General features: G+C 43.2%; 1 protein-coding gene across 2 annotated transcripts in view; it reads left to right on the top strand.

Moving 5' to 3' along the window:
• kif26ba (kinesin family member 26Ba) overlaps window positions 1–18,576 on the top strand; it is a 224,465-nt gene extending 205,889 nt beyond the window's left edge. For both annotated transcript variants that reach the window (XM_042333290.1, XM_042333291.1), the window contains exons 13-15: window positions 12,501–12,697; window positions 13,392–13,548; window positions 15,198–18,576. In XM_042333290.1, coding sequence (XP_042189224.1) covers window positions 12,501–12,697; window positions 13,392–13,548; window positions 15,198–15,346 — 503 coding nt within the window. In that variant the 3' untranslated portion in view covers window positions 15,347–18,576. The remainder of the gene's footprint in view (window positions 1–12,500; window positions 12,698–13,391; window positions 13,549–15,197) is intronic.
• Window positions 18,577–23,361: the final 4,785 nt, after the last annotated feature.

The following is a 23,361-nucleotide window of genomic DNA, read 5'->3' on the forward strand; positions in this document are numbered from 1 at the left end:
GACACCATGAGAAACTCCTTTCTGTTTTTAAATAGTACCGTGGGATCTTTAACATCCACTTGGATTGGCAGAGAGGACCTCAGTTTAGCGGATCATCCAAAAGATGGTACCTCCCAACTATGCTGCGTACCCCGAGCACTGCATTGGAATGTCAGCCTGGACTGTATGGGTTCCAACATCGGTTTACAACCTAGTCAGAAGAGAATCAATATTGATAAACTAACTCAATTAGAATGCAGTGGGACTGAAAGGCAGCGAACACAGTCAATGTAAACAAGGTTGGTTGGTCCGTTGAGAACTTGACTGGCTTCAGACAAAACAATGGCAAAATCATGAAGACTGGTGAAAATGAAAGTCTAGTTTGACCATGAAGTAACTAACAACATCAGAGATCATTATCACGTCATATACTGTCCAACAAATGCGGCACAACACAGCTAGAGTCAGCAAGTTAAATTGCCTGTGCAGAGATTGTATGTGGTCCTTGTGCAAATTAGCCTTTGATATTGTTAAACAGCACAAGTTGCAACTGTGGTTTGGGACGCACTGAAGCATGGCAAGTTTGCTTACACCAGGAAAACTTAATTAGACTTTTCTTCTCTGTGTAGTGAGCACAGACTGTCTGGACCTCTGTAGGCTTCAAGGTCAGTGTATGTAGCAAACCCCCTCTTCCTCGAGGAGTGTGTGTGTGTGGGATTACCCCATTCTTTCTCTTCCGCTCCCCCCTAGTATATTTTACCTTTCTTAAAAATCAAATTGAAGGGAATTAGATGAAGGCCTGCTGCCGAGACCATCTTGCTATCAGTCTGAATCTTAATAACATTCTCCTTGCTGTTATGTTAACAGCTGGACTATTTGGCATACCAGTTAATGAGCTACAACAGCAGAGTTAGAAAGAACCCAGACCTGAGCTTTAACAGCTGCCTATATAAAGCCAGTTACACTCCTCCAGGAAGCAGAGAACTAAAATTGGATTAAAGTTGGAATCTGTTAATTGATGCCATAGTTGCCAGTGTAGAGGATGCTCTGCAGGGAACCACGGAGCACTGACTGTCTTCAGTGAGAAAACCTGAGCGGATTCTTTCACATCAGTTGTAAATGTTTTCCTCACTTCTTGTAAGACCCAAATGCAATGAAATTGTAAAAACAACCGTGTACAGAGCGATGCTCTTCTTAAATGCAGCCCTGTTCCTGGCACACACACATCCAGTTAAGGGAGTGATTAATGATCTTGAATTCATGTTCAATGATGAAGCTAGGCACAGTGGCTAATCTCAGACTGAGTGCCAATGCTCGCACCAAAAGGCTCACAACAACAATAAAATTTAATTAGTTGTTCAATGGGAATGTAGGCCAATTTACGATTCCAAACCCTTGCTTCCCTTCAGACTTCCAGTGATTGAGGATTGAGTGACTTGTACCTGCAGGGATAAGCTGGAGCCAGGATAACTCAGTACATATAATAGGGAATTTATTATTAATAAACTAATAATAATCCTTACATTTGACAGAGCACTTTTCACATCAGAGGACATCCCAAGGAGCTTCACAGGATACACTGTAAAGTGTAGTGACTGTGTTTTGTGGGTGAAGAATAAAGATTTTAAAAGGAAGAATATATGGGGAGAAATGGGTCTAAGTTTATTCCATATAGCATTTTAGAGTATCCAGAAATTTCTCAAGAAATAACATTCATTCTTATATTTGACATAAGTCCCTTCAACCTTTTTTTTACAACCTTCTTAATTGAATGAGTACCGAAAAGGCTTAATTTTTGTCCTATTATTTCTTATTTAAATATAACCATGTTAAATGAGTATATTTACATCTATAAACTAACTTTTTGCATCAGGGTTTAATCCTCAAATTCCTTTGCAGTCATTTATTTACATATTTTATCACCATTTGGTCTTCTGATATAACCAGCACTAATTGGGTTGATCAGACAGACCGCACAGCACTGTTCTTGAGATTAAAATAAAGTCATCAAGTCAGTGGAGAGCTGGAGGCTCCTCTTAATTTCCTTCCTTCTAAGCAACAACCCAAACATAAAATATGCAAATCTTTTATCCAAGTGAGTTCATTGTATGAGAGTGATCATTCATTTCAATGTACAGTATTTCAAAATAAATGTATTTCAAAGTACTCAGTCACGGTAAAATCATGTGAAGCCCTCTGAGCTATCTCGATGACATGATAAGGCACCATATCAAATGCAAGGATTATTGTTATGTACAATACTTTATGTGTAAAGATCTCCAGTCTCCAATGCTGTGCAATTCAGGAGGAGGTGCAGTAGTGTAACAAATAGCCTTTGGACATAGCTTTAAGTAGACTCAATCCTGGTTTCAAGGGGTTATAAATCTTAAAGCAAATGGGGATGTTTATGAGACACTTTTTCCCCTCCTCTACTGCAGACCCTGCTGCTATCCACTCTATATAGTGTCGGCTGATCTGTACAGCTCTATAGTGACTGGTAGTGTGACTGCTATAGATTGACCATGCCATTGTTCATTCCCCTACCCCAGCCCCATTCCCCCTTGCGCCCCTTCCCTCCTGAATCCAACCCCCAGCTCAGGTGAAAACCTTTGACTGTGCAGCACCTTGGGACACCCTCCTGATGTGAAAGGTATTATATACAGTCAATGCAATTTCTGACTTGTTATTCTTGTTGTTGATCTGTACACTGGTCTAGAGCAGCATTAATCCCTCCCTGTTTTTAAAAGAAGATGTTCACTGTAAAGATTTACTGTAAAAACTTAATGGCAGCGCAAGTTTGGTTTTGAAATGAGGCAGGATAACATAACTCTGGTGGAGATTTTGGAGCAGCCATAAGCCTACCTGAAAAATCCCCCAGGAGACCCTAAAGGTCCCTTTCGGTAACAGTGTGTCCATTGATAACCCATTGATAGGGGAGGAGGGGTGAGTATAACAAGAGCCCCTCCCAACATGCCCTTTTTTAACAGGCTTTCCCCAGTGTGAGACAAGTCTTGCTCGCTTCAGATCAAAGCAGGAACTCTTCCTGCAAGAAGCTGTATAAAAGGAGATCAGAGTAATCATATTTATCACGCCTGGATTCAGAGCACAATTTAAGGCACATTTCTGTTGCACTGAGCTCAGGGCTGCAGGATATTCTGATGACTTGATAGATGAGTGTAATAGGCTTTTTGTTAAAAATGAAATCTTTCAGCATTAAGCGTGATCGAATCGGACGTTGTTAGGCACAATGAAAGCAGATCGTGTGTAATGCATTCTTTCAGATTAAGAGGGCTGGAATACTTGGCCCACTGCTCATTGTTGTCACAAGAGCTATTAGCAGACTAATGCACCCTTCCCCTCCCCTCTTCAGAAATGTCCCCGCAGTACACAATTGTTTGAATGCAAATAAACAGCTGAGCCCATTTCTGGGTCAGTAGCTGATGACTGCTCCAAGTCCCATAGTGAGTGTTGGATCTGATGCCTACTCACCACCTGTGGAGGGGGTGCCTGCATTACAGGCGTTTGGAAATGGAGGTTTTGCTGAACTAATGCATTTTACTGAGGGTGAGCGAGGGGATTTAGTGGCTGAGTGGCCACAGCAGCTGACTGCCTGAATAATAAGTAACTGCACTGTAGTGCACCCAAAACTGCAATCTTCGTCAGATACCATGTTTACCAAACCTCTTTTAACATCCCAAAGCTCTCGTATATATTAAAGGTTCAGATTATGAAGCTGGTTTCTACAAATGGGATGGTAATGTTGCACTATTAAATTACTGCTGCATACTGAATTTGGATTACTTGGCATCGAGAAAAGAGACAGAAACACTGTCTGAATGTTAATTGCCAGGCTCCCACCGTGGGCTCGCATTGCTTTGAGATTTATGCTTGGAGGCAGTGGTCAGTCAGTGAATTCCTGAAGAGCTGGATTTCCTTCCTGGAGCCCTAGGCTTGAATCTCTGCCTTGATAGACATTTTTCTTCATGCTCTCATCTTGCACAAATTGTAATAACAATAATCCTCGCATTTGATATATCCTCTTATCATGTCATCAAGACGTCTCAAAGTGCAGGATTTACTATATAGTGTAGTGACTGTATTTGTAGGTGGATGTGGCAGGTAATTTGCGCACCGCAATAATTGCTGTGTACAGCATTGTAGGGCCGACTGATATCAGTGGGGCTTGTGTGTTGGAGGGTCTTTTTGTCCAGAAGCACTCAGTCAAACACACCTCTGAGGGAAGAGGGTGACTCCAGGCTGTTGGACATTTCCTCCCCTTCCACATCATCCATCTTGTTACATTTGATTGGAGTTTTCTGAAGGCAGTGGAGCTCACAGTGGAGAAATTGGTAAGGATACAATATGTGACAACAATTTACTGAAGGTGAATCCCCTACCCTCCAAGTGATGTCAAGAGGATAGTTCTTTTTTTCTTTCTTGCTTTCTTTCCCTCTCCCTCTCTCGCTCTGTCTCTCTCATTGTGAGAGCTTTGTTCTTTCTTTCTTGTTTGTCTCTCTATCTATCTATGCTGCTTGTGACCCTCATTCATGACCTTGGTCATGTGAATTATCGGAATTGATTGTCTGAAGAAAATTCACCCACAAATAATAAACTGGATAATAACCAGTTGCATGTAGCATAGATTTTTTTTAATAAAAAGCATTTAGAATTCCATTAAGGTCATCGTCACCTTTTATTTTGTCGGGTCAGCAGTGCTGAGACTCCTCCACTGGGAAGTGGACAGATTCTGTCCTCGGGCTCTTGAAAATAAATCCATTGAAATGACTTTTATTTAAAGAGGATGTCAGTGATGCCCTTACAAGTATTGGTATTTTCTCCAATAATATAGCAGTGGACTACAGTGATCAAATAATTGTGTAAATGGGAGGTTGTATTTATTAAATATTTCCATGTTCAATTTAATTTCTCAGGAGAATAATTTTGTTTTTTAGTTTCTCCTGGGTCCCCTTTTGCCTCACCACAGATCAAACCCTAACTCAAAGGGATGGTGGAGAGGGTGAGAGAAAAGGGCAACAGGTAACATGGTCTCAGCTTCTTGATCCAGTGACTCTTTGGCACAGCTGATACCTGGAGCTGGCTGTGAATAGGGTATTGTGGTATAAACCCACTTGCTGCCATTTGATATTGATTTATAATCCCTTGAAACCAGGGGTGAGTCTGCATAAAGCTATGTACCAAGGCTAGTTGTTCTAGTACCTCCTCCAGAATTGCCCGATATTGGAGAGTGGAGATTTTTATGCATTAAGTGTTATACGTCATAATAATAATGCACTCTATGATGCAGAGTTTTAAAGCTTGAGCTGGGGTGGCCTTTATGATATCTGTTTTGTTTTGAAGATTCAAGCTCACTGTTTCTGAAAAACCCACACCAATGTTACATAGACCATTCGGTCAACTAATCCATGCCAATAGTCATGCTCCACCCATCTTAATCCCCTCTCACTATTTCCCTCCTATATCCTTCTATTCTCTCTCTCAAGTTTCCTCTTAAATATGTTTATACATCAGGTTCATCCACAGCTTCTGGCGGTGAGTTCCACATTTTCACCCCTCTCCATGTAAAGAAGTTCCTCCTAAACTTATTTTAGATTTGCTAGTGACTATCTTATATTTATGGGTTTTGGACTCAAAAAACGAGTGGAAACGACTTATTTATGGCCAATTTATCAAACCCTTTCTGATTTTTAAACACCTCTATCAAGTCCCCTCTCACAGCCTTATCTCCAGAAAGATAAGCTCTATCTTTCTTGATTGCTGAGTCCTCTCATCCATGGTAAGATCCTAGTAAGTCTACACTGTAATCTCTCCATTGCTCTTATATCCTTCTTGTAGTAGAAGTTCAGTTGATTTCAGATTCCCAGAAGTTGTTCTCAAGCTGTATAGTGTTATGGTGAAGCCATATCTGGAGAACTGCAACATAAGTGGACAGCCTAGGCTCTGGAAGTGATGCAGAGGAGAGCAGCGAGGATGATCCCCAGTTTAGAACAATGAGCTATGAGCAGTGATTAGATAGGCTTCAGTCTTGAAAGGAGACTTCTCAGAGGGGACCTTGTAAAGGCATATAAGATTTTAAGTGGGATTGAAAATGTAAACCCAGAAAAATACTTTTGGATGCTTCGAGACGGCAGAGCAAAAAGACATAGGTTTAGAGTTGCAAAGGGCAATTTCAGGACAGACACCAGAAATATTTCTGTACCCTAAGGGGCGTTAAAGACTGTAACAGGTTGCTAGGTAGGGTGGTTGGGGCCAAGACACTGGACATTGAAAAAAGCAGCTTCATGCTGTGATGGGAAGATGGTAGGGTGGACGTTCTGGAAGGATGAGATCAGATGGGTCAGTCGAATGACCTTCTTCATCTGAACTGGTCTTCTGATTTTGTGATGACATGGCAACAACAACAAAATTACATCAGAATAGAGCCTTTCATGTCGGGAGGATGTCCCAAGGCACTGGACAGACAGAATTTTGAACCCGAGCCGGGGTTGCAGAGGGTGGGGGGGGGGGGGGGGGGGGGGGGGAAGCAGGGAGATCAAAAGCACGGTCGAAGAGGAAGGTCTTGAAATTGGATCTCCAGGAGGCAAGGGAGGGGATGAGGCAGAGGGACTGCGGGCTGGAGTTCCAGAGGGTGGGGGCAGAGTGGCAGAAGGCCCACCCGCCAATTGTGGGGTGAGCGAGGCGAGGGATGTGAGGCCAGAGCCCGTTGAACGGATGTAGTGAGCAGAATGGTAGGGGGTTAGGAGGTCGCAGAGGTAGGGGGAAGCAAAACCATGGAGGGCTTTGAAGATGAGGACCAGGATCTAGAACTGTATCCTCTGTGTGATGGGAAGCCTGTGAAGTCGGGCGAGGATGGGGGTGATAGGGTCACGGAGCCTGGTGCAGGAGAGGACACGGTCTGCAGAGTTCTGGATGATCTGCAGCCTATGGAGGGAGGAGTTGGGGAGGCCCACAAGCAAGGAGTTTGCATAGTCAAGCCTCATTGCAATGAAAGCATGTATGAGGGTATCAGCGGCCTGTGGAGTGAGACAATGGCAGAGCCGGGCGATGTTGCGGAGGTGAGGGAAGGCAGAGTGGGTCATGGCATGGATGTGGGGTAGAAAGGATAGTTGAGGGTCAAACAAGACGCCAAGGTTCCGGACTGGCTTCGCAAGGTTGAGTGTATATCCATGGATGGTGATACTGTCAGCGCCAGAGGTGAAGAGGCGCTGATGGGAGTCAATCAGGAGAGCCTCGGTCTTGTTGATGTTCAACCCAAGTAAATTAGCAGGAAGCCACAGCAACCATGTTCACCACATAAGGATTGTGAGACACATTTAGCCGCATGCTCATGTAAGAAACATCTGTAGGAATAGCAATTACTCAGTTAATCGACCTACAAGGCAGTATTTCAGTTCATTTCACAGTCATTCGAATTACAAATATACTTTGGGGGAAATCTTGCATGTTTAAAATAAACATTATGTAGATTTTAGTTGTTGGTTGTTTTGAAATCAAACCTATCCACTGGAGAAGGCCGGCCAGTGGAAATCCATTGTGGTTCGTCTTTGGTTGTGGAGCAAGGAGTCTGGCCAACGACTGTCAGCACTGAAAGTCTGGAGAGCTGTATAATTTAGATAAAACTTGCTTATTATGAATCAGTAAAATTCTATTATGTATAAAATGTCTCGCTGGTGAATTAGATCTTAGCTGATAAACAGGCAAAAATACATTCCCACTTTCACCTTGAACAAACCATGCTAAAGCAGCAATTGGTGTTATCTTGCTACAACAGATGGTTTCTGCATCTTTTGAAGAAACTGCAGCAGCATTTAATCTAATTACGACTCCTGACTCCTCTAAACTCTGACCTTTTGAAAAGTCAATGGGGGATATGTGCTTTGCGGAATTTTTGCATCACAATGAGCGTCCCACAATATCATTTATTCGTGGATTCATTCCTTCATTCCGTTTTATTCATACCATCGCTTCTTTTCATGATCTGTTTACCAAATTATTTGCTTTGTTTTGTCTCGGGTTGGTTTTATACCATCTATTAAATATCGTAGAGTTTGTCAGCTTGCCCTCGAAGGAGCCCTCTCCTCTCCTGGCCCTATCGAGAGTCAGGTCATGTAACTATCACACTCCATGGAAGTCATTAGAAACATATTCATCTGCATTATATTCTCATCTTGTGGCAGTATCATACCTTTATTGGAGGCACATCATATTATCAGTTATTGTTCAAACATCCAGCATTGATGAGCACAGCGTGATATGGGAGATCCATCTGCAACAGTGATAGCAACCATTTACGAGGGAGATGCATGGAATGAATATGCTTCTGTTTTGTTCTCACAATACCTGCAATTGCCTGCAATTAAGAACTGTTTATCTGAATATCGATCTTTGCAGGGAGACTGGCCTCTTGTAAACACAGATATTTAATAAACATCTATTCCTTCAACACTGGAACCTGGGTTCGAATCCAGCCCAGTCTGATGATAGGAGTGTACTCTGAGCTGTGCTGCATGAGTCCAGGATGAAATGAGATTGAACTTTGATCCATCGTTGAGATATAAATAAAAAACCTTGGGGGGCTTTTTTGAGTAAGAGGCAATAACGCTGCTTCAATAGACTGATAGCCCAAAATTGGAAGTCAAAAGATCCTCTATCAAAAGCACACTGGGGCAGGCTACACTTTTGTATGGATAAACTTGAATTATTTAATCATATTTGAAAGGAGGGTAGATTCAACCATGTATACAATTAGATTTTCATTAATACCTGTCGGCAAGGCAATGGCGTTTAGTTGTTCCAATTTGTGGCCTGGTGTTTTGTCATTTATGATGGTTTAACCTTTTACAGTTGAGTGAATATTGTGGGATGCTCTTTATAAAGCAATTCACCATCTTAGCTAGGTAGAAGAGTGAAGCGCTCTTATTGTTAAAGAAAAAAGGAACATGTTATGTGGTGGAACAACTGACAGGGTGACAATGTGGAGTCCTGTAGCTCAGTGGTTAGAGCACTAGCCTTGAAAGTGAGAGACCTGGGTTCAATTCCAGGCAGGGCAAAACCTTGGGCAAATTTCCTTGCTCCACATGCCTAATAATAATCCCTCCAAAATAAAACAATAATAAATTGGTCATTTTTAATCCACGACTGTTTGTGGGACACTGCTGTGCGTAATTGGCTGCCACTTTTCCCTCACAAATATATGGTCAATTCACTTTACAGTCTATTCTGTGAAGTGCTTTGAGAAGTCAAGAAGACGTGAGCTGTGCTGAAAAAAAGAAGTACTGAAAAGGTTAACTGGGCTGAAGGTTGATAAGTCACCCAGTCCAGATGGGATGCAGCCAAGGTTACTATGAGAGGCACGGGTACAAATAGCGGAGGCTTTGGCTACAAGTTTTCAATCTTCGTTGGACACAGGGGTGGTGCCAGAGGACTGGAGAGTGGCCAATGTGACTCCCATGTACAAAAAGGGGCAGAAGGACAAACCTGGGAACTGCAGGCCAGTCAGCTTAACATCAGTAGTGGGGAAACTCCTGGAGACTATAATCCGGGACAGAATAAATCTTCACTTAGAATAATATGGGTTAATTAGGGACAGCCTACATGGATTTATTAAAGGCAAATCTTGTCTAACAAATCTAATAGAATTTTTCAATGAAGTAACGGAGAGGGTGGATGAAGGTAGTGCAGTTGATGTAGTTTATATGGACTTTCAAAAGGCATTTGACAAAGTGCCACATAAAAGGCTTGTAAGAAAAATAGAAACCCATGTTATAAAAGGGACCGTGGCAGCATGGATCCAGAACTGGCTGGGGAACAGAAAGCAGAGAGTTGTGGTGAACGGTTGCTTTTCTGACTGGAGGGAAGTGAACAGGGATCCCCAGGGATTAGTATTAGGACCACTGCTCTTCTTAATATACATAAAATATCTGGACTTGGGTATAGCAAGTACCATTTCCAAGTTTGCGGATGCCACAAAGTTAGATAGAGTGGTAAACAGTGAGAAGGATAGTAGCCAACTGCAGGAAGACATAGACAGAATAGAAAAATGGGCAGACACATGGCAGATGAATTTCAATGTGGAGAAATGCGAGGTAATGCATTTTAGAAAGAAGAATGAGGGGAGACAATATAGGCTGGTAATACAATCTTAAGGGGGTGAAGGAACAGAAAGACCTGGGGGTGCAGGTAAATGAATCCTTGAAGGTGGCAGGACAGGTAGATAAAGCTGTAAAAAGGGCATATGGGCTTTATAAATAGGGGCAGAGAGTATAAGAGTCAGGAGGTTATGATAAACCTACATAAAACACTGGTTAGGCCTCAGTTAGAATATTGCCCCCAGTTCTGGGCACCACACTATAGGAAGGACGTTAAGGCATTGGAAAGGGTGCAGAGGAGATTTACGAGGATGGTACCAGGAATGAGGGACCTTGATTATGAGGAAAGGCTAGGGAGGTTAGGATTATTCTCATTGGAGCAGAGACGGTTTCGAGGAGACCTAATAGAGGTCTTCAAAATCATGAGGGGATTTGATAGGTTAGAAAGGGAAAAACTGTTTCCACTGGTGGGTGTGTTGGTGACTCAAGGTCACAGATTCAAAATAGTATCTAAAAGAAGCAGAAGGGAGGTGAGAAGAAATTTTATCATGCAGTTATTCGAATCTGGAACGTATTGCCTGAAACGGTGGTGGAGGCCGATTCAATAACTACTTTTAAAAACGCGGTGGATGGGTATTTGAGGAGGATGGGTTTGCAGTGTTATGGGGAAAGGACTGGGGAGTGGGATTGACATTACATTGCTCTTCTCAAAGAGCCGGCACAGACTCGATGGACCGAATGGCCTCTTTTTGTGCTGTACGTTTCTATGATTCTATGATTCTATGAAATGCAAGGATTATTATTATCGTGGCACCGAAGAGTGGTGTGACACAGGTTACATTCCTTTCCAGACCGTGCTGGGAGCTATGTATCCTGATTTCAACTGAACAATTGTGGAGAGGCAACTGTGCAGAAGTATACACATGAGAGATAGAATCAGGAGAATGATTGGGTCATTCTCACATATCCTGCCTCACTTACTCCTGAATTGTAGCATGGCCTGAGAAGACAATAGAGCGACTGAGGGATATTAAGAGTAGATGGGTAAAGCCTTTTAAACAGGATCTTCCTGCTTGATAGAGGGACATCTGTATTTAAATCAACCTTCTGCCTGCTGCACACACAGTTCTGTTGCACCTTTGAATGCATTTCCGATTGTGAACTAAAGGTTAATGAGCTGTGGGTTATGCAGGACTGAACACTTCTTTTCTCTAATCTATTTTAGTCGAGTATTCCCTGAAGTTAAGCCACTGGTACCCTCCCTAGTTTTGTAAAGATAAGACTTAAAGCTTTTGAGTTCCGGGGAAAGATTATTTTGTAATTAACTGCATTTGCATAGTAAATTCAGACCAATTAGCATAATTCATTAATATGTCATCCCTTATGGCATAACAATTATTCTGTTTAAGTTTCATAAAGATAAGACATACAGGGAGTGGTGGAGGGTGGTGGGGGTTCATTTTAAGCGAATGTCTGGAAGCTAATTGACCCAATTTACATATGCAAATCAGAGCACATTAGTGTAATTTCTTACCATGTTCCCTTTAATAGTATCCTGATTTATAGCCATCTTCCGTTCGTCTTCGGGAGTTATTTCACTGAGACAATGGCAGTGAGAATGCCAATGCCACTAGTTCCTTCTCTGTGTCGCCCACAGTTGCCTGATATTCAGGAATATCACCCGTCCTCTTTCCACCATTTCTGCTAATGTTTTTCAGATGGGGAGTTTGTGAAAGTGAGACGGCACCAGAAGGCCAAATTTTCTCATGACCTCAGCTTTAAAACCATTTCATCACATCTCAGATCAGACAGCGTTTTGAAACATTATAGAATTTCTTCTTAAATTGGGTCCTGGCAGTACTTCATGGGATGCGATCCAACTGAGCAGGAATTGAATGTCTAAGCAGACATTCATAGCAACTATTGTTGAGAGCGATGTCAGGCACCTGCAGCACATCTGGGTATATCTGTAACTGAAACATTCTGACACATAAACTATTCACACCAGATCTGATAGTTTATGCTTACACCAGTGCAGTGCTGGGGGGAGTGCTGCATTGTCAGATGGAGATGTTAATCTGAAGTCCTGTCAATCTGTTCAGGTTAAAAATCCCATGGTATTATTTGTAAAGAGGGATTTTCTCCTGGTGTCAGGACCGAGAATCAGATTTGCAAAAAAAAAGAGGTGATCACATTTCAAAATCACAGTGTCGCCATTACATTCGAATGATCAAGGCTGCTGTGCACAAATTGGCTGCAGAGTTTACTTGCAAAAACACTCTGCTTTAGAGAAAACTCTTTGAGAAGAGTGCTTTGATATGTTTTGAAGTGATAAGGTGTTATATCAAATAAAATTATTATTATTATCTTAAGCTCATGTCAGATCCCACTGTTTGGTTTTGTCTCCTGTTTCAGGTTCCCAGAGACGGCGTCTTCTGCCTACCTTGTCCCCTGATGCGGCGTCCCCAGCACGGAAGCCGGCAAACAGCTCTGGTGTCCGCTGGGTTGACTTGCGGCCTGTACAGAGAGGGATGGCAGAGCCATTTGAGATCAAAGTTTATGAAATTGATGATGTGGAGCGACTGCAAAGGAGGCGGGCAGCAGACAACAAGGTTTGTAGATCTTCAGAAGTAAAGATTTGCCCATTGCGGTGTTGCAATAGCCAATTAAAACACTGGCTGAGTATACATTCTATTCTAAATGCAGGGAAATGCCCATGTGAAGGTTGCATACAAGAACAAAAACAACTTGCACTTATATAGCGCTTTCCATGCCGGGTAGCGTCTCAAGAGAGCTTAACAGTGACGGAACCTGAATCTGAGCCGGGGAGAGTGGTGGAGAGGTAGCCGTAAGCACGGTCGAAGGGGAACGGCTTCAGGCAGGAGCCTAAAAAGGGGAGAGAGGGGTTGAGGGAGAGTGTTCCAGAGTTTCGGGCTGCAGTGGCTAAAAGCGCGATCACCAATGGTGAGACTGAGGGTGCGAGGGACGAGCAGGAGACTGGGGAGCAGGTGGATTGGGGAGTGAGGAGATCGGAGAGGTAGGGAGGTGCCAGAGAATGAATGGATTTGAACACGAGTGTAAGACTTCTAAATATGTGGTTTGGATACTCTTAAGCACGATGATGGGTTTCTGTGTGTCAGACACCCAGTTGACCAAAAGAAAAATTCTTGTGGGGAGGCCTGTAAACAACACTACCAATCTTCTAGCTGGGCAGGCCCTTGGAAGACCCAAAATAAATGGGAACAACTGGGATTTTTTTTTAAAAAGTCCAAATTATGGTTATTTCTTTTTAAAACCAATTTCTAGTTGCGGGGATTTGTATGTTTCAATGCAAAGCTGAAGATACTGGAGCACCGACAGCAAAGGATCTCAGATGTCAAAACCAAATATGAAGTGCTGAAAAAGGAGCTGGAAGCCACCAAGCAGAGACTGATGTTGGATCCCAGTAAATGGATCAGCGAGTGTAAGTACCTGCTGATCTTTGACCTGTTAGTCAAGAGCCTGTGCATTGTGAAAGGCATTGCTGCCAAGGTCAACTAGCCCAAGTCTGAGAAAAGCAGTCATTGCAAACTCATTGAAGTAAATAGAGCTGAGGTTATGTTTTTGCAGGGAGGCACAAGGGAAAAAATGGCTTGCTGTTTTTCACAAAGGCGAGGAATGTCACTGAAAACAAGCGACATGGCACAGGCCTGTGAAAGGACATATTCTAAAAATGATTAGTTTTGCAGGCAGTTTTGTGCAGATCTGCAGGCAATACTTTGGTCATTGCACTGATCTCCTTTGTGAGGTCACAGTGATAGTAGAGGAGAAACACAATCAATCCAGAAGAAATGACATCCTGGAAGGGTGTACCTGAGCAGATGTGGGCTTCCTTTTGTAAAATTAAACTGTGATAGTGCACAAGAGCTTCAAGATGTCCTCCCGACATGAACTGCATATAAATGTAAATTGTGTTGTACTGACCAAGAAGCGACTAGCAGTGATTGCAGAGCAGGGAATAATCTGGAACCGAATGCACAAAGTGTATTATTTATTTTTGTGGGAAGAGGATAACATTCCATCCTCTTAATGGGAATATTACTCGGGAGAGGAAAGGAAGAGAGTGACTTGTAAAACCAAGATGCTTTAATTATCTTCCTGTCAGTTCCCGTTCATAAGCAGACTGCTGCTGAGGTGAAAGCACCGATATTTGTTCCATGTTAGGGTACTTCCTCTCTTTGCTATTGTGCTGCAGGAAGGAAGATATTGTTAGAAAGAAATGGCTCTTACATTTAGTTATACAACAAGGATGGGGAAAAGGCAGGTAAATTAAACTGAAAGGTTGCTCCTAAAGGAGCCAGCACAGACAAAATGGGCCGAATGGTCTCCTTATGTGCTATAAATTTCCGTGGTTCTGACACAGTACAGTACAAAGCATATTCACAGGCTGGGCACCAGAGCTGGAAGTAGGAGAGTTAAAAGAGTTGAGGGAGAGAGCGAGTTGGAGGAACTCGGGATGGAGTTCCACAGAGTGGGGGCAGAATTGCTGAAAGCCTGCCCGCTGATTGTGAGGCAGATCGGACAGGGGACACAAAACAGGTTTTTGCTCTCTGCTAGTTACGCAACAGAATAGACTGCGGGCGGCACACCACACAGACGGTTCAACTTCTGAACCATTGTTTGGCATATGGTGTTGGGAAGATATCAGGCAGAATATGGGATGACAAAATAATTTTCATTTTTCTAGTTTCTTCTGTTTCTTCTTCTGAAGTAGCAAGCTTGTTCTATCTTTCTTTCTCTCTCTCTATCTCGGGCGGTCATGTGTGAGTTTGGTCAGTGAATGTTGGTTGCTATTAAATAACTAGAAGCATTATAACTGAGCCAGATCCTTTATCCTTTATCCTGAGATCGCACTTGGACTAAACTACCTTACCAACTGAGCCAACAGGAGAGCCAGGAAAGACAGATCCTATATGCAAATAATGAGTGTAAAGTCTGGTATAATTAAACCAAAGGTCCAGTTAAACTGGTCTAGTCCACAATTCCAAGAAAACGGTAGTCAGTATGTTTGTATCCAGCTGTGTTTGAACATTCTGGTTGTGCCCTGACCCATTGCCTTGCTTTCTCTTCCAGTTGACCTTGACCAAGGATTTGAGGTGGACTCGCTGGAGTACTTGGAAGCCCTGGAGTGCGTCACGGAACGTCTTCAGCACCGGGTCAATTTCTGCAAAGCCCACCTCATGATGATCACGTGCTTTGATATCACCCGCGGACGGCGTTAAGCTCCCGGTGAAGATGATGACAACGGGAAGGGGGTGGGTGGGTGAGAGAGGGCGGGGCTGGGGCTGAAAAGAGGGGAGTTGAAAAGGAGACATCCAAAGATAACAGAAAGAGAAAGAGTGTAGGCGCAAAGTATGGAGCATGTAGGCGGAAAGAGATTTCTCACAGAGGAATGTATGCAAACAAATTTTAAATGAGAAAAGGGGATGATATTGGAATGTGAGGATACACGTTCTCTCGTGAGATAGACTGAGCACTTTGAGGAATTTTGATTTAGGTGTAAATATGAATTGCTTGCGCTAGTTCCCCCCACCCCCCCAACCCCAACCCTTGCGCAGGGGAACGAAGGGCTGCTACTGAGAAAGGATATACAGAAAGGACTACAAGTGCCTTGTAAACTTTTATTATATATTATTCCAAAATCTTACAACAAATTCATTATTGTACAGTTGGTGCTAGATGATAAGTTTGTTGTACACGTTATAGAAGCAGTATCCGTTTTGTAAACCTGCGCACAGGCTGCATTCTGTCCAGATGTAATAACTCGAACCTGCATACCATTCCTGTTCATGTGCATCCACAGTCTCACCAAACTCAAGGACAAAAGAAAGCTGATTTAAAACAGGGGGATGGAAAGAGGGTGGAGAATCTATACAGCAATACAGCAAAAATCATACCTTTTTGTGGAGGGTCGGGGGGTGTGCGGAGGGAGATGTTGGGGGGGTGGGGGGTGGAGTCAAGGAAAATGATTTGGTAATGTTTTGAACCAATTTTTAAAGGACACTCCACGGTACTTTTTTTTAAAAAAAGATATAAAGGCTGGCGTATTGTACAGGGCATCGAAGTGTGGATTTTGAGCATTGAAATCCAGACTAGGTACATTTAACAAAAAAAAGATAATGTTTCTGTAAAGAATGAAATCAGATGGTTTTAATAGGTGTTTTAACTACTTGCTGTTTTTACGTAACTTGTATTTATAGAGTAGGATAGTTGTCAGGAACAGCACATTATTAAAGTGACTGTCTTTTACTAACAGTATCAAGGCCACTCAGAGAGAGACTGTGAAGTCTCTCAGGCAGATGATCCCTGGAAAGGACTCTTTATTCATAAAATTGAAAAATAGCCAGAAAAACCTTGAACACTTCCTTTCAGTTCACTGTGGCTGCCGACTGCAATCAGTGGGATAATTGGAACAGACGTGTACATGCCACAATTCAAACCTTGCCTGCACTGCTGCCCTCTGTAAATGCAAGTGCCATTTGCAGACTGGGTGTGTTGTGTTTTGTAACGTTCGTGGATTAGCCTCTCCCATTTTCTTCAGCAGACACAAGTCACATTGTGTCCTGCAGTCTCCTGAGGTGTTATTCAACAAACACACGAGGAAGTCCTCTCTCGCTCAAAGGGAGGCTCTCTCTTACAGTATTTACTTGCTGGATGTTTTTCCCAAATGTTTTAGCTCACAGTTATATTACACATATGATCCTATAACGCTGTAAAATGCCTCCTCCCACAGCCCCCGACCCCCACTCCCACCCCCACCCACACACACACCCTCTGAAGGATGTTAGAGTGAGAGTTGAATGTAATTTTAGATTCATACAAATATTGTGCCATGAGTTGCAGATTATACCTATTGGTGTTTAGGAATCTCCAGTTAAGGATGCAACAGAATGGGCAGTGTTCCCTCTCACAGGGAGATGCCACTTCACATCTTGACCCGACTGCTGTTTATCCTCCACATCTGTCCTGACAATGGGTTTGCCAGTCTGACAAATTGAAGGAGAAAATCCAGTTGAAGATGGACCCTGGTGGAGCAACAATTGCCAACCCCCTCCATCCTACATCAACTCCTCCCACCACCACCGCACGAAAAAGGTGCACCATTTCCCAAACAGGAGAAGCTAACATGGAAAGAGGATTATAGGGAATGAGAAGAACCCGGGTTAGAAAGAGTTCCGATCATTTCGGATCTGAATATTCCCAGTTCAACAATATGACAGTATTATCACACTATTTTACAAACAGGTAGAAGTATCCAAGAAGAGGGATTCTCCTGCTTAAAACACAAATGTAAATCTTGTACAGTGTAACTATAGTCACCACTAAATAGCAGCAAGAGATAATGCTGTAATGATAGTATCGGCTTGGATCTTGCAGAATCCTAGTGAAAGATGTTAGGGTTCACTGCTGTGCTGCAGATAATGGTGAAGAAAATGAATCCAGAGTAATTTAGGGAGATTCACAACAAAGCCCACATCAAGACATCTGGTGGGAAGGCACATTCGAATCTCTGTGTCCTTTCCAATATTTCTCTTCCTAACCAACTACAAAGATCAATGATTGTGCAGAAATGGAAAGTGTCAAAACAAAGTTAGTTTATAGAATAAAGCAAAAAAAATCAGTATAATGATCACAGCAGCACAACTGATGCTGCTGGAGATATAGCTACTATTAAGGCTAGGGTGTAGGCCTTACTGGATGTGCCAAATCGGTCAATGAGAATTTTCAATTCCATCAATGCTGGAGTTGGTTTTCGTGAGGTTAATAATTTTGCCAAAAGAGTTTTTGTTTCACAATCAAAGACTCTGAAGGCATAAAGAAGTTAATCATTTACTAGAATTGGTTGATGGGTCAATGAGTTTTGACAGCCATTCCTGGAGATAACAAGGACATTCCCTGGGGGTGGCAATGCCTTTTGGTTCCACTGCAGTCAGTTAAAGAGCAGGACTGAGGTGTTTATCTGCCTGAGAAGCACGTTTTGCTTTGTGTGGTCTTTCCCAAAGTTGTGCATTATATTTTGCGAATAGTTGTCTCTCAATGGTGCTTGAGGCAGTTTCAGCTCTAAATGTTTATACGTCTTTCTGTCTCTATCAACTAAAGTTAATCTCACAGCTGGAACTGCTACCAACTAACACTCCTGTCACATTATGTATGAAGGACATAATTTATTTATAAACTCAGGATGCCCTTGTTTTATAAAGTTGCTTGTATTTTGTAATTTATTTACACATCATGATTAAAAGAAACGCTGAGAAGTGCTATGCATTGTTATGTACAGTTGCCAAAATTCATATCATTCCATTGTCTTTTTTCGCTTGGTTTCCTTTCATTGTAATCCCAGAATTTTGTGTCATAAAAGTTGAGGCTTGCCGTTTACTTAACTTGTGTACAAAATGTGTACGATAGTCAAATATTGTAGCCTGTTATTGTGAATAAACAGTATATTTTACATCCTGTTAAAAAAAACTCACTTGTTTGAACAGCAAGTCTTTGTTTCATCAGGGGATTTGTTGGACAGTAAAACCCAGGTTCAATTATTTGCATCTAAATGCATTTCTTCTTCACTGCACACACCACTACCCATGCTAAGGGAAGATGGCATCTTGCACTTAATCTGCTCTGAACAAGTTTTATTAATCGATATAATACAAATCAGTGTGTTTGGGGGAGGTGGGGGGGGTTTGTACTGTCGGGCATCAAGTCCTGGATGATAGCAAACTTCCTCCAGTTGAAATGTCAACAAGACCGAGGCCCTCCTGCTTGGTTTCCGTCAGCGCCTCTATTCCTCAGGTGCTGTCAGCATCACCCTTCTCTATGACTCACGCAGCCAATACGGAACCTCGGTGTCCTGTTTTACCCTCAACTGTCCTTCATCCCCCACATCCGTGCCATGACCTGCTCTGCCTTTCCCCGTCTCTGCAAAATCGCCCGGCTCCACCACTGTCTCACACCGCATGCTGGCGAGACCCTCATCCATGCATTCATCACATCCATGCTCGACTGCGCAAACTCCCTGCTTGTCGGCTTCCCCAACTTCTCCCTCCACAGACTACGGATCATCCAGAACTTTGCAGCCAGTGTCCTCTCCCGCATTAGGCTCCGCGACCCTATCACCCCCATCCTTGCCCGACTCCACTGGCTTCCCATCATACAGAGGATACAATTCAAGATCCTGATGCTCACCTTCAAAGCCCTCCATGGCCTTGCTCCTCCCTACCTCTGCAACCTCCTAACCCCCTACCAACCTGCCCTCTCCCTCCATTCAGCGGGAGGTGGCCTGATTCGTGTCCCTTGCCTTGCCTGCCCCACCATTGGTGGGCAGGCCTTCAGCCTCTCTGCTCCCACTCCCTGGAACTCCATCCCAGAGTCCCTCCATCTCACCTCCTCACTTGCCTCCTTCAAGACCCTCTTCTTCGACCATGCTTTCGGTAGTTCGGGGGTACTGTAGATAGGGGTGTAGTTGGAGGTACTTTAGTTTGGGGGTACTGTAGTTGGAGTTGGTTCTATAGTTGGGAGTTACTGGGGGTGTAGTTAGGGGCTACTGTAGTTGGTGGTGTGCCACAAACTCCGTCGCCCGCATTCTCACCCGCACCAAACTTCGTACCCCGATTACGCCAGTCCTTGCCAAACTCCACTGGCTCCCTGTCACAGAGCAGCTCGACTTCAAGATCCTCATCCTAGTGTTTAAATCCCTCCATTCCTTGGCACTCCCCTATCTTGCTAACCTCTCCCCACAGCAGTACCTGCTGCTTCCGCTCTACTGCGTCTGGCCTCCTCCGTGTCCCCCAAATCCTCCTCTCCATCATCGGCGGCTATGCCTTCAGCCACTATGCCCTAAAACTTTGGAGCTCCCTCCATCAACCCCTTTGCCTCGCCCCCTCCTTCCCATCTTCATGTCGCACCTGAAGACCTTCTTTTTCGACTGCGCCTATGGTCACCTTTCCCCTCCCCCGGCTCGATCTTCTTCTCCACCATTGTTAAGCGCTCTGAGATGTCACCAGGCATGGAGGGCGCTATATAAGTGCAAGTTGTTGTTGTTGGTGGTGTAGTTGGAGGTATTGTAGTTAGAGTTGATTCTAGTTGGGAGTTACTGGGGGAGTAGTTTGGGGCTACTGTAGTTGGGGGGGTAGTTAGGGGATACTGTGGTTGGGGGGGTACTGTAGTTGGTGGTATTGTAGTTGGGGGATACTGTAGTTAGGGTACTGTAGTTAAGGGGGTACTGTAGTTGGGGGTACTGTAGTTGGGGGATACTGTAGTTGGGGTTTACTGTAGTTGGAGTGGGTTCTATAGTTGGAAGTTACTGGGGGTGTACTTGGGTTTAATGCTGTTTCGGTTATAGTTGGGGGGGGTACTGTAGCTGGTGGTGTAGTTGGCGGGTACTGTAGTTGGAGGGTACTGTAGTTGGGGGGTATTGTAATGCACTTTATAGTAAATCCTGTGAGGTGATTTGAGACATCCTCCCGATGTGAAATACACTATGTCAAATACAAAGATTATCATTGCTATTACTATTTCAATATTTTCTTCAATTCATTATTAAGACTACACACCCTATTAATATTTTAAAAAATATTCTGTTGAAATGTTCGATTGACTTTTCTAGCTAAAGCTATCTTGCGAGTTTCCATATATCCAATGATTTGTTCCAATTTAAATGAAGGCAATTTATATGACACTTCTTTCAGCTCACCCTTCATTTCAATTCTATTCTCCATTNAAAAAAGGCCTTTCATCCATCGGCTGTTAAATTCACTTCAAATAGCACTCATTAATTCTCACACTCAATCATCGAACGCATACACACACAATGCTAGCACAAAGCGTCGCGCTTCCTGAAATAACAATTTCTTCATCACAACATAAAAAGGACATAAAAAGCATAAAACATTCCCTGTGAAGCAGAAACAACCACAATCCCTGAGTGAAATCAATGCGAGACCGTTGCTGTGAGCTGCCTGACTGTGCTGCTGTTTAGTTACATGTTCAGGAGCTCAATAATATCTTTACAGTTGACAGTTCCAATCTGTATTACTTCAGTCTGGGGAGTCGCACTAGATTGAATTAATCTAGCATTAAATGAATATTTTAAAAAACATCAGCAAAAATTAAGAAAGACCAAGGAATCAGTTTGGAGAGAAGGGAAATCTTAAACTACGTCAACAGCGAGGGAAATTTGTTCCTACTTGAGCAGTCAAAATCTTGCACGGAATCTACCATCACTCCAAGAAATTATACCTAAAACTGTCCTCCTCTGCAAATTGACATGTTGTGGTCTTAATTCATGTCAGTATCAGTAGGAGTTTTAAGCAGGGTACAAATCAAGAGGGCAGATTCGCTGAGGGGGGTGGGGGGGATTAGATTTTGTGTACTTTAATCAAATTTAGAGAGTGATAAACCAACTGTCACTGAGAGAGTGTTAAACCCACTGTCACTGAGAGAGTTAAACCCACTGTCACTGAGAGTGTTAAACCCACTGCCACTGAGAGTGTTAAACCCACTGCCACTGAGAGTGTTAAACCCACTGTCACTCAGAGAGTGTGAAACCCACTGTCACTGAGGGAGTGTTAAACCCACTGTGACTCAGACAGTGTGAAATCCACTGTCACTCAGGGAGTGCTAAACTCACTGTCACTAACAGTGTTAAACCCACTGTCACTGAGAGTGTTAAACCCACTGTAACTAAGAGAGTGTTAACCCCACTGTCACTCAGAGAGTCTTAACCCCACTGTCACTGAGAGAGTGTTAAACCCACTGTCACTGAGAGTGTTCAACCTACTGTCACTCAGAGAGGGTTAACCCACTGTCACTGAGAGAGTGTGTTAAACCCACTGTCACTGATAGTGTTAAACCCACCGTCACTCATAGTGTTAAACCCACCGTCACTGAGAGTGTTAAACCCACTGTCACTTAGAGAGTGTCAAACCCACTGTCACTGAGAGTGTTAAACACCCTGTCACTCACAACATGTGTTAAACCCATGGTCACTGAGAGTGTTAAACCCAATGTCACTCAGAGAGTGTTAAATCCATTGTCACTGAGAGATTGTTAAACCCACTGTCAATGAGAAAGTGTTAAACCCACTATCCTTCAGGGAGTGTTAAATCCACTGTCGCTAGAGAGTGTTAAACCCACTGTCACTGAGAATGTTAAACCCACTGTCACTGAGAGAGAGTGTTAAACCCACTGTCACTGAGAGAGATTGTTAAACTCAGTGTCACTCAGAGAGTACTAAAGCCACTGTCACTGAGAGAGAGTGTTAAACCCACTGTCACTGAGAGAGAGTGTTAAACCCACTATCACTGAGAGAATGTTAAGCCCACTGTCACTGAGAGAAAGTGTTAAAACCACTATCACTGAGAGTGTTAATCCCACTGTCACTGAGAGAGTGTTAAACCCACTATCAATCAGTGTGTTAAACCCACTGTCACTGAAAGAGTGTTAAACCCACTGTCACTGAAAGAGTGGTAAACCCACTGTCACTCAGAGGGTGTTAAACTTACTGTCACTGAGAGAGTGTTAAACCCACTGTCACTGAGAGTCTTAATCCCACTGTCACACAGAGAGTGTTAATCCCACTATCACTCAGTGTGTTAAACCTATTGTCACTGAAAGAGTGTTAAACCCACTGTCACTCATGAGGGTATTAAACCCACTGTCACTGAGAGAGTGTTAAACCCACTGTCATTGAGAGAGTGTTAAACCCACTGTCATTGAGAGAGTGTTAAACCCACTGTCACTGAGAGAGTGTTAAACCCACTGTCATTGAGAGAGTGTTAAACCCACTGTCATTGAGAGAGTGTTAAACCCACTGTCACTCAGAGGGTGTTAAACTCACTGTCACTCAAAGAGTGTCAAACCCACTGTCACTCAGAGAGTCTTAAACCCACTGTCATTCAGTTAGTGTTAAACCCACTGTCACCCAGAGTGTGTTAAACCCACTGTCACTAATAGTTTTAAACCCACTGTCACTCAGAGTGTTGAACCCACTGTTACTCAGAGAGTCTTAAACCCACTCACTCAGAGAGTGTTAAACCCACTGTCACTGCGAGTGTCAAAGCCACTGTCACTGAGAGAGTGTTAAACCCACTGCCACTGAGAGAGTGTTAAACCCACTGCCGCTGAGAGAGAGTGTTAAACCCACTGTTCAACATTACACACTATAACACTTATAGCACAACTATTACAGGAAATCCTACAAGAGGCCAACATCGCCAAAGTAGTGCACGAGAAGCTGGAC

Source organism: Callorhinchus milii, unplaced genomic scaffold (genome assembly GCF_018977255.1).
Source record: "Callorhinchus milii isolate IMCB2004 unplaced genomic scaffold, IMCB_Cmil_1.0 Scaffold3, whole genome shotgun sequence".
Lineage (NCBI taxonomy): Eukaryota > Metazoa > Chordata > Chondrichthyes > Chimaeriformes > Callorhinchidae > Callorhinchus > Callorhinchus milii.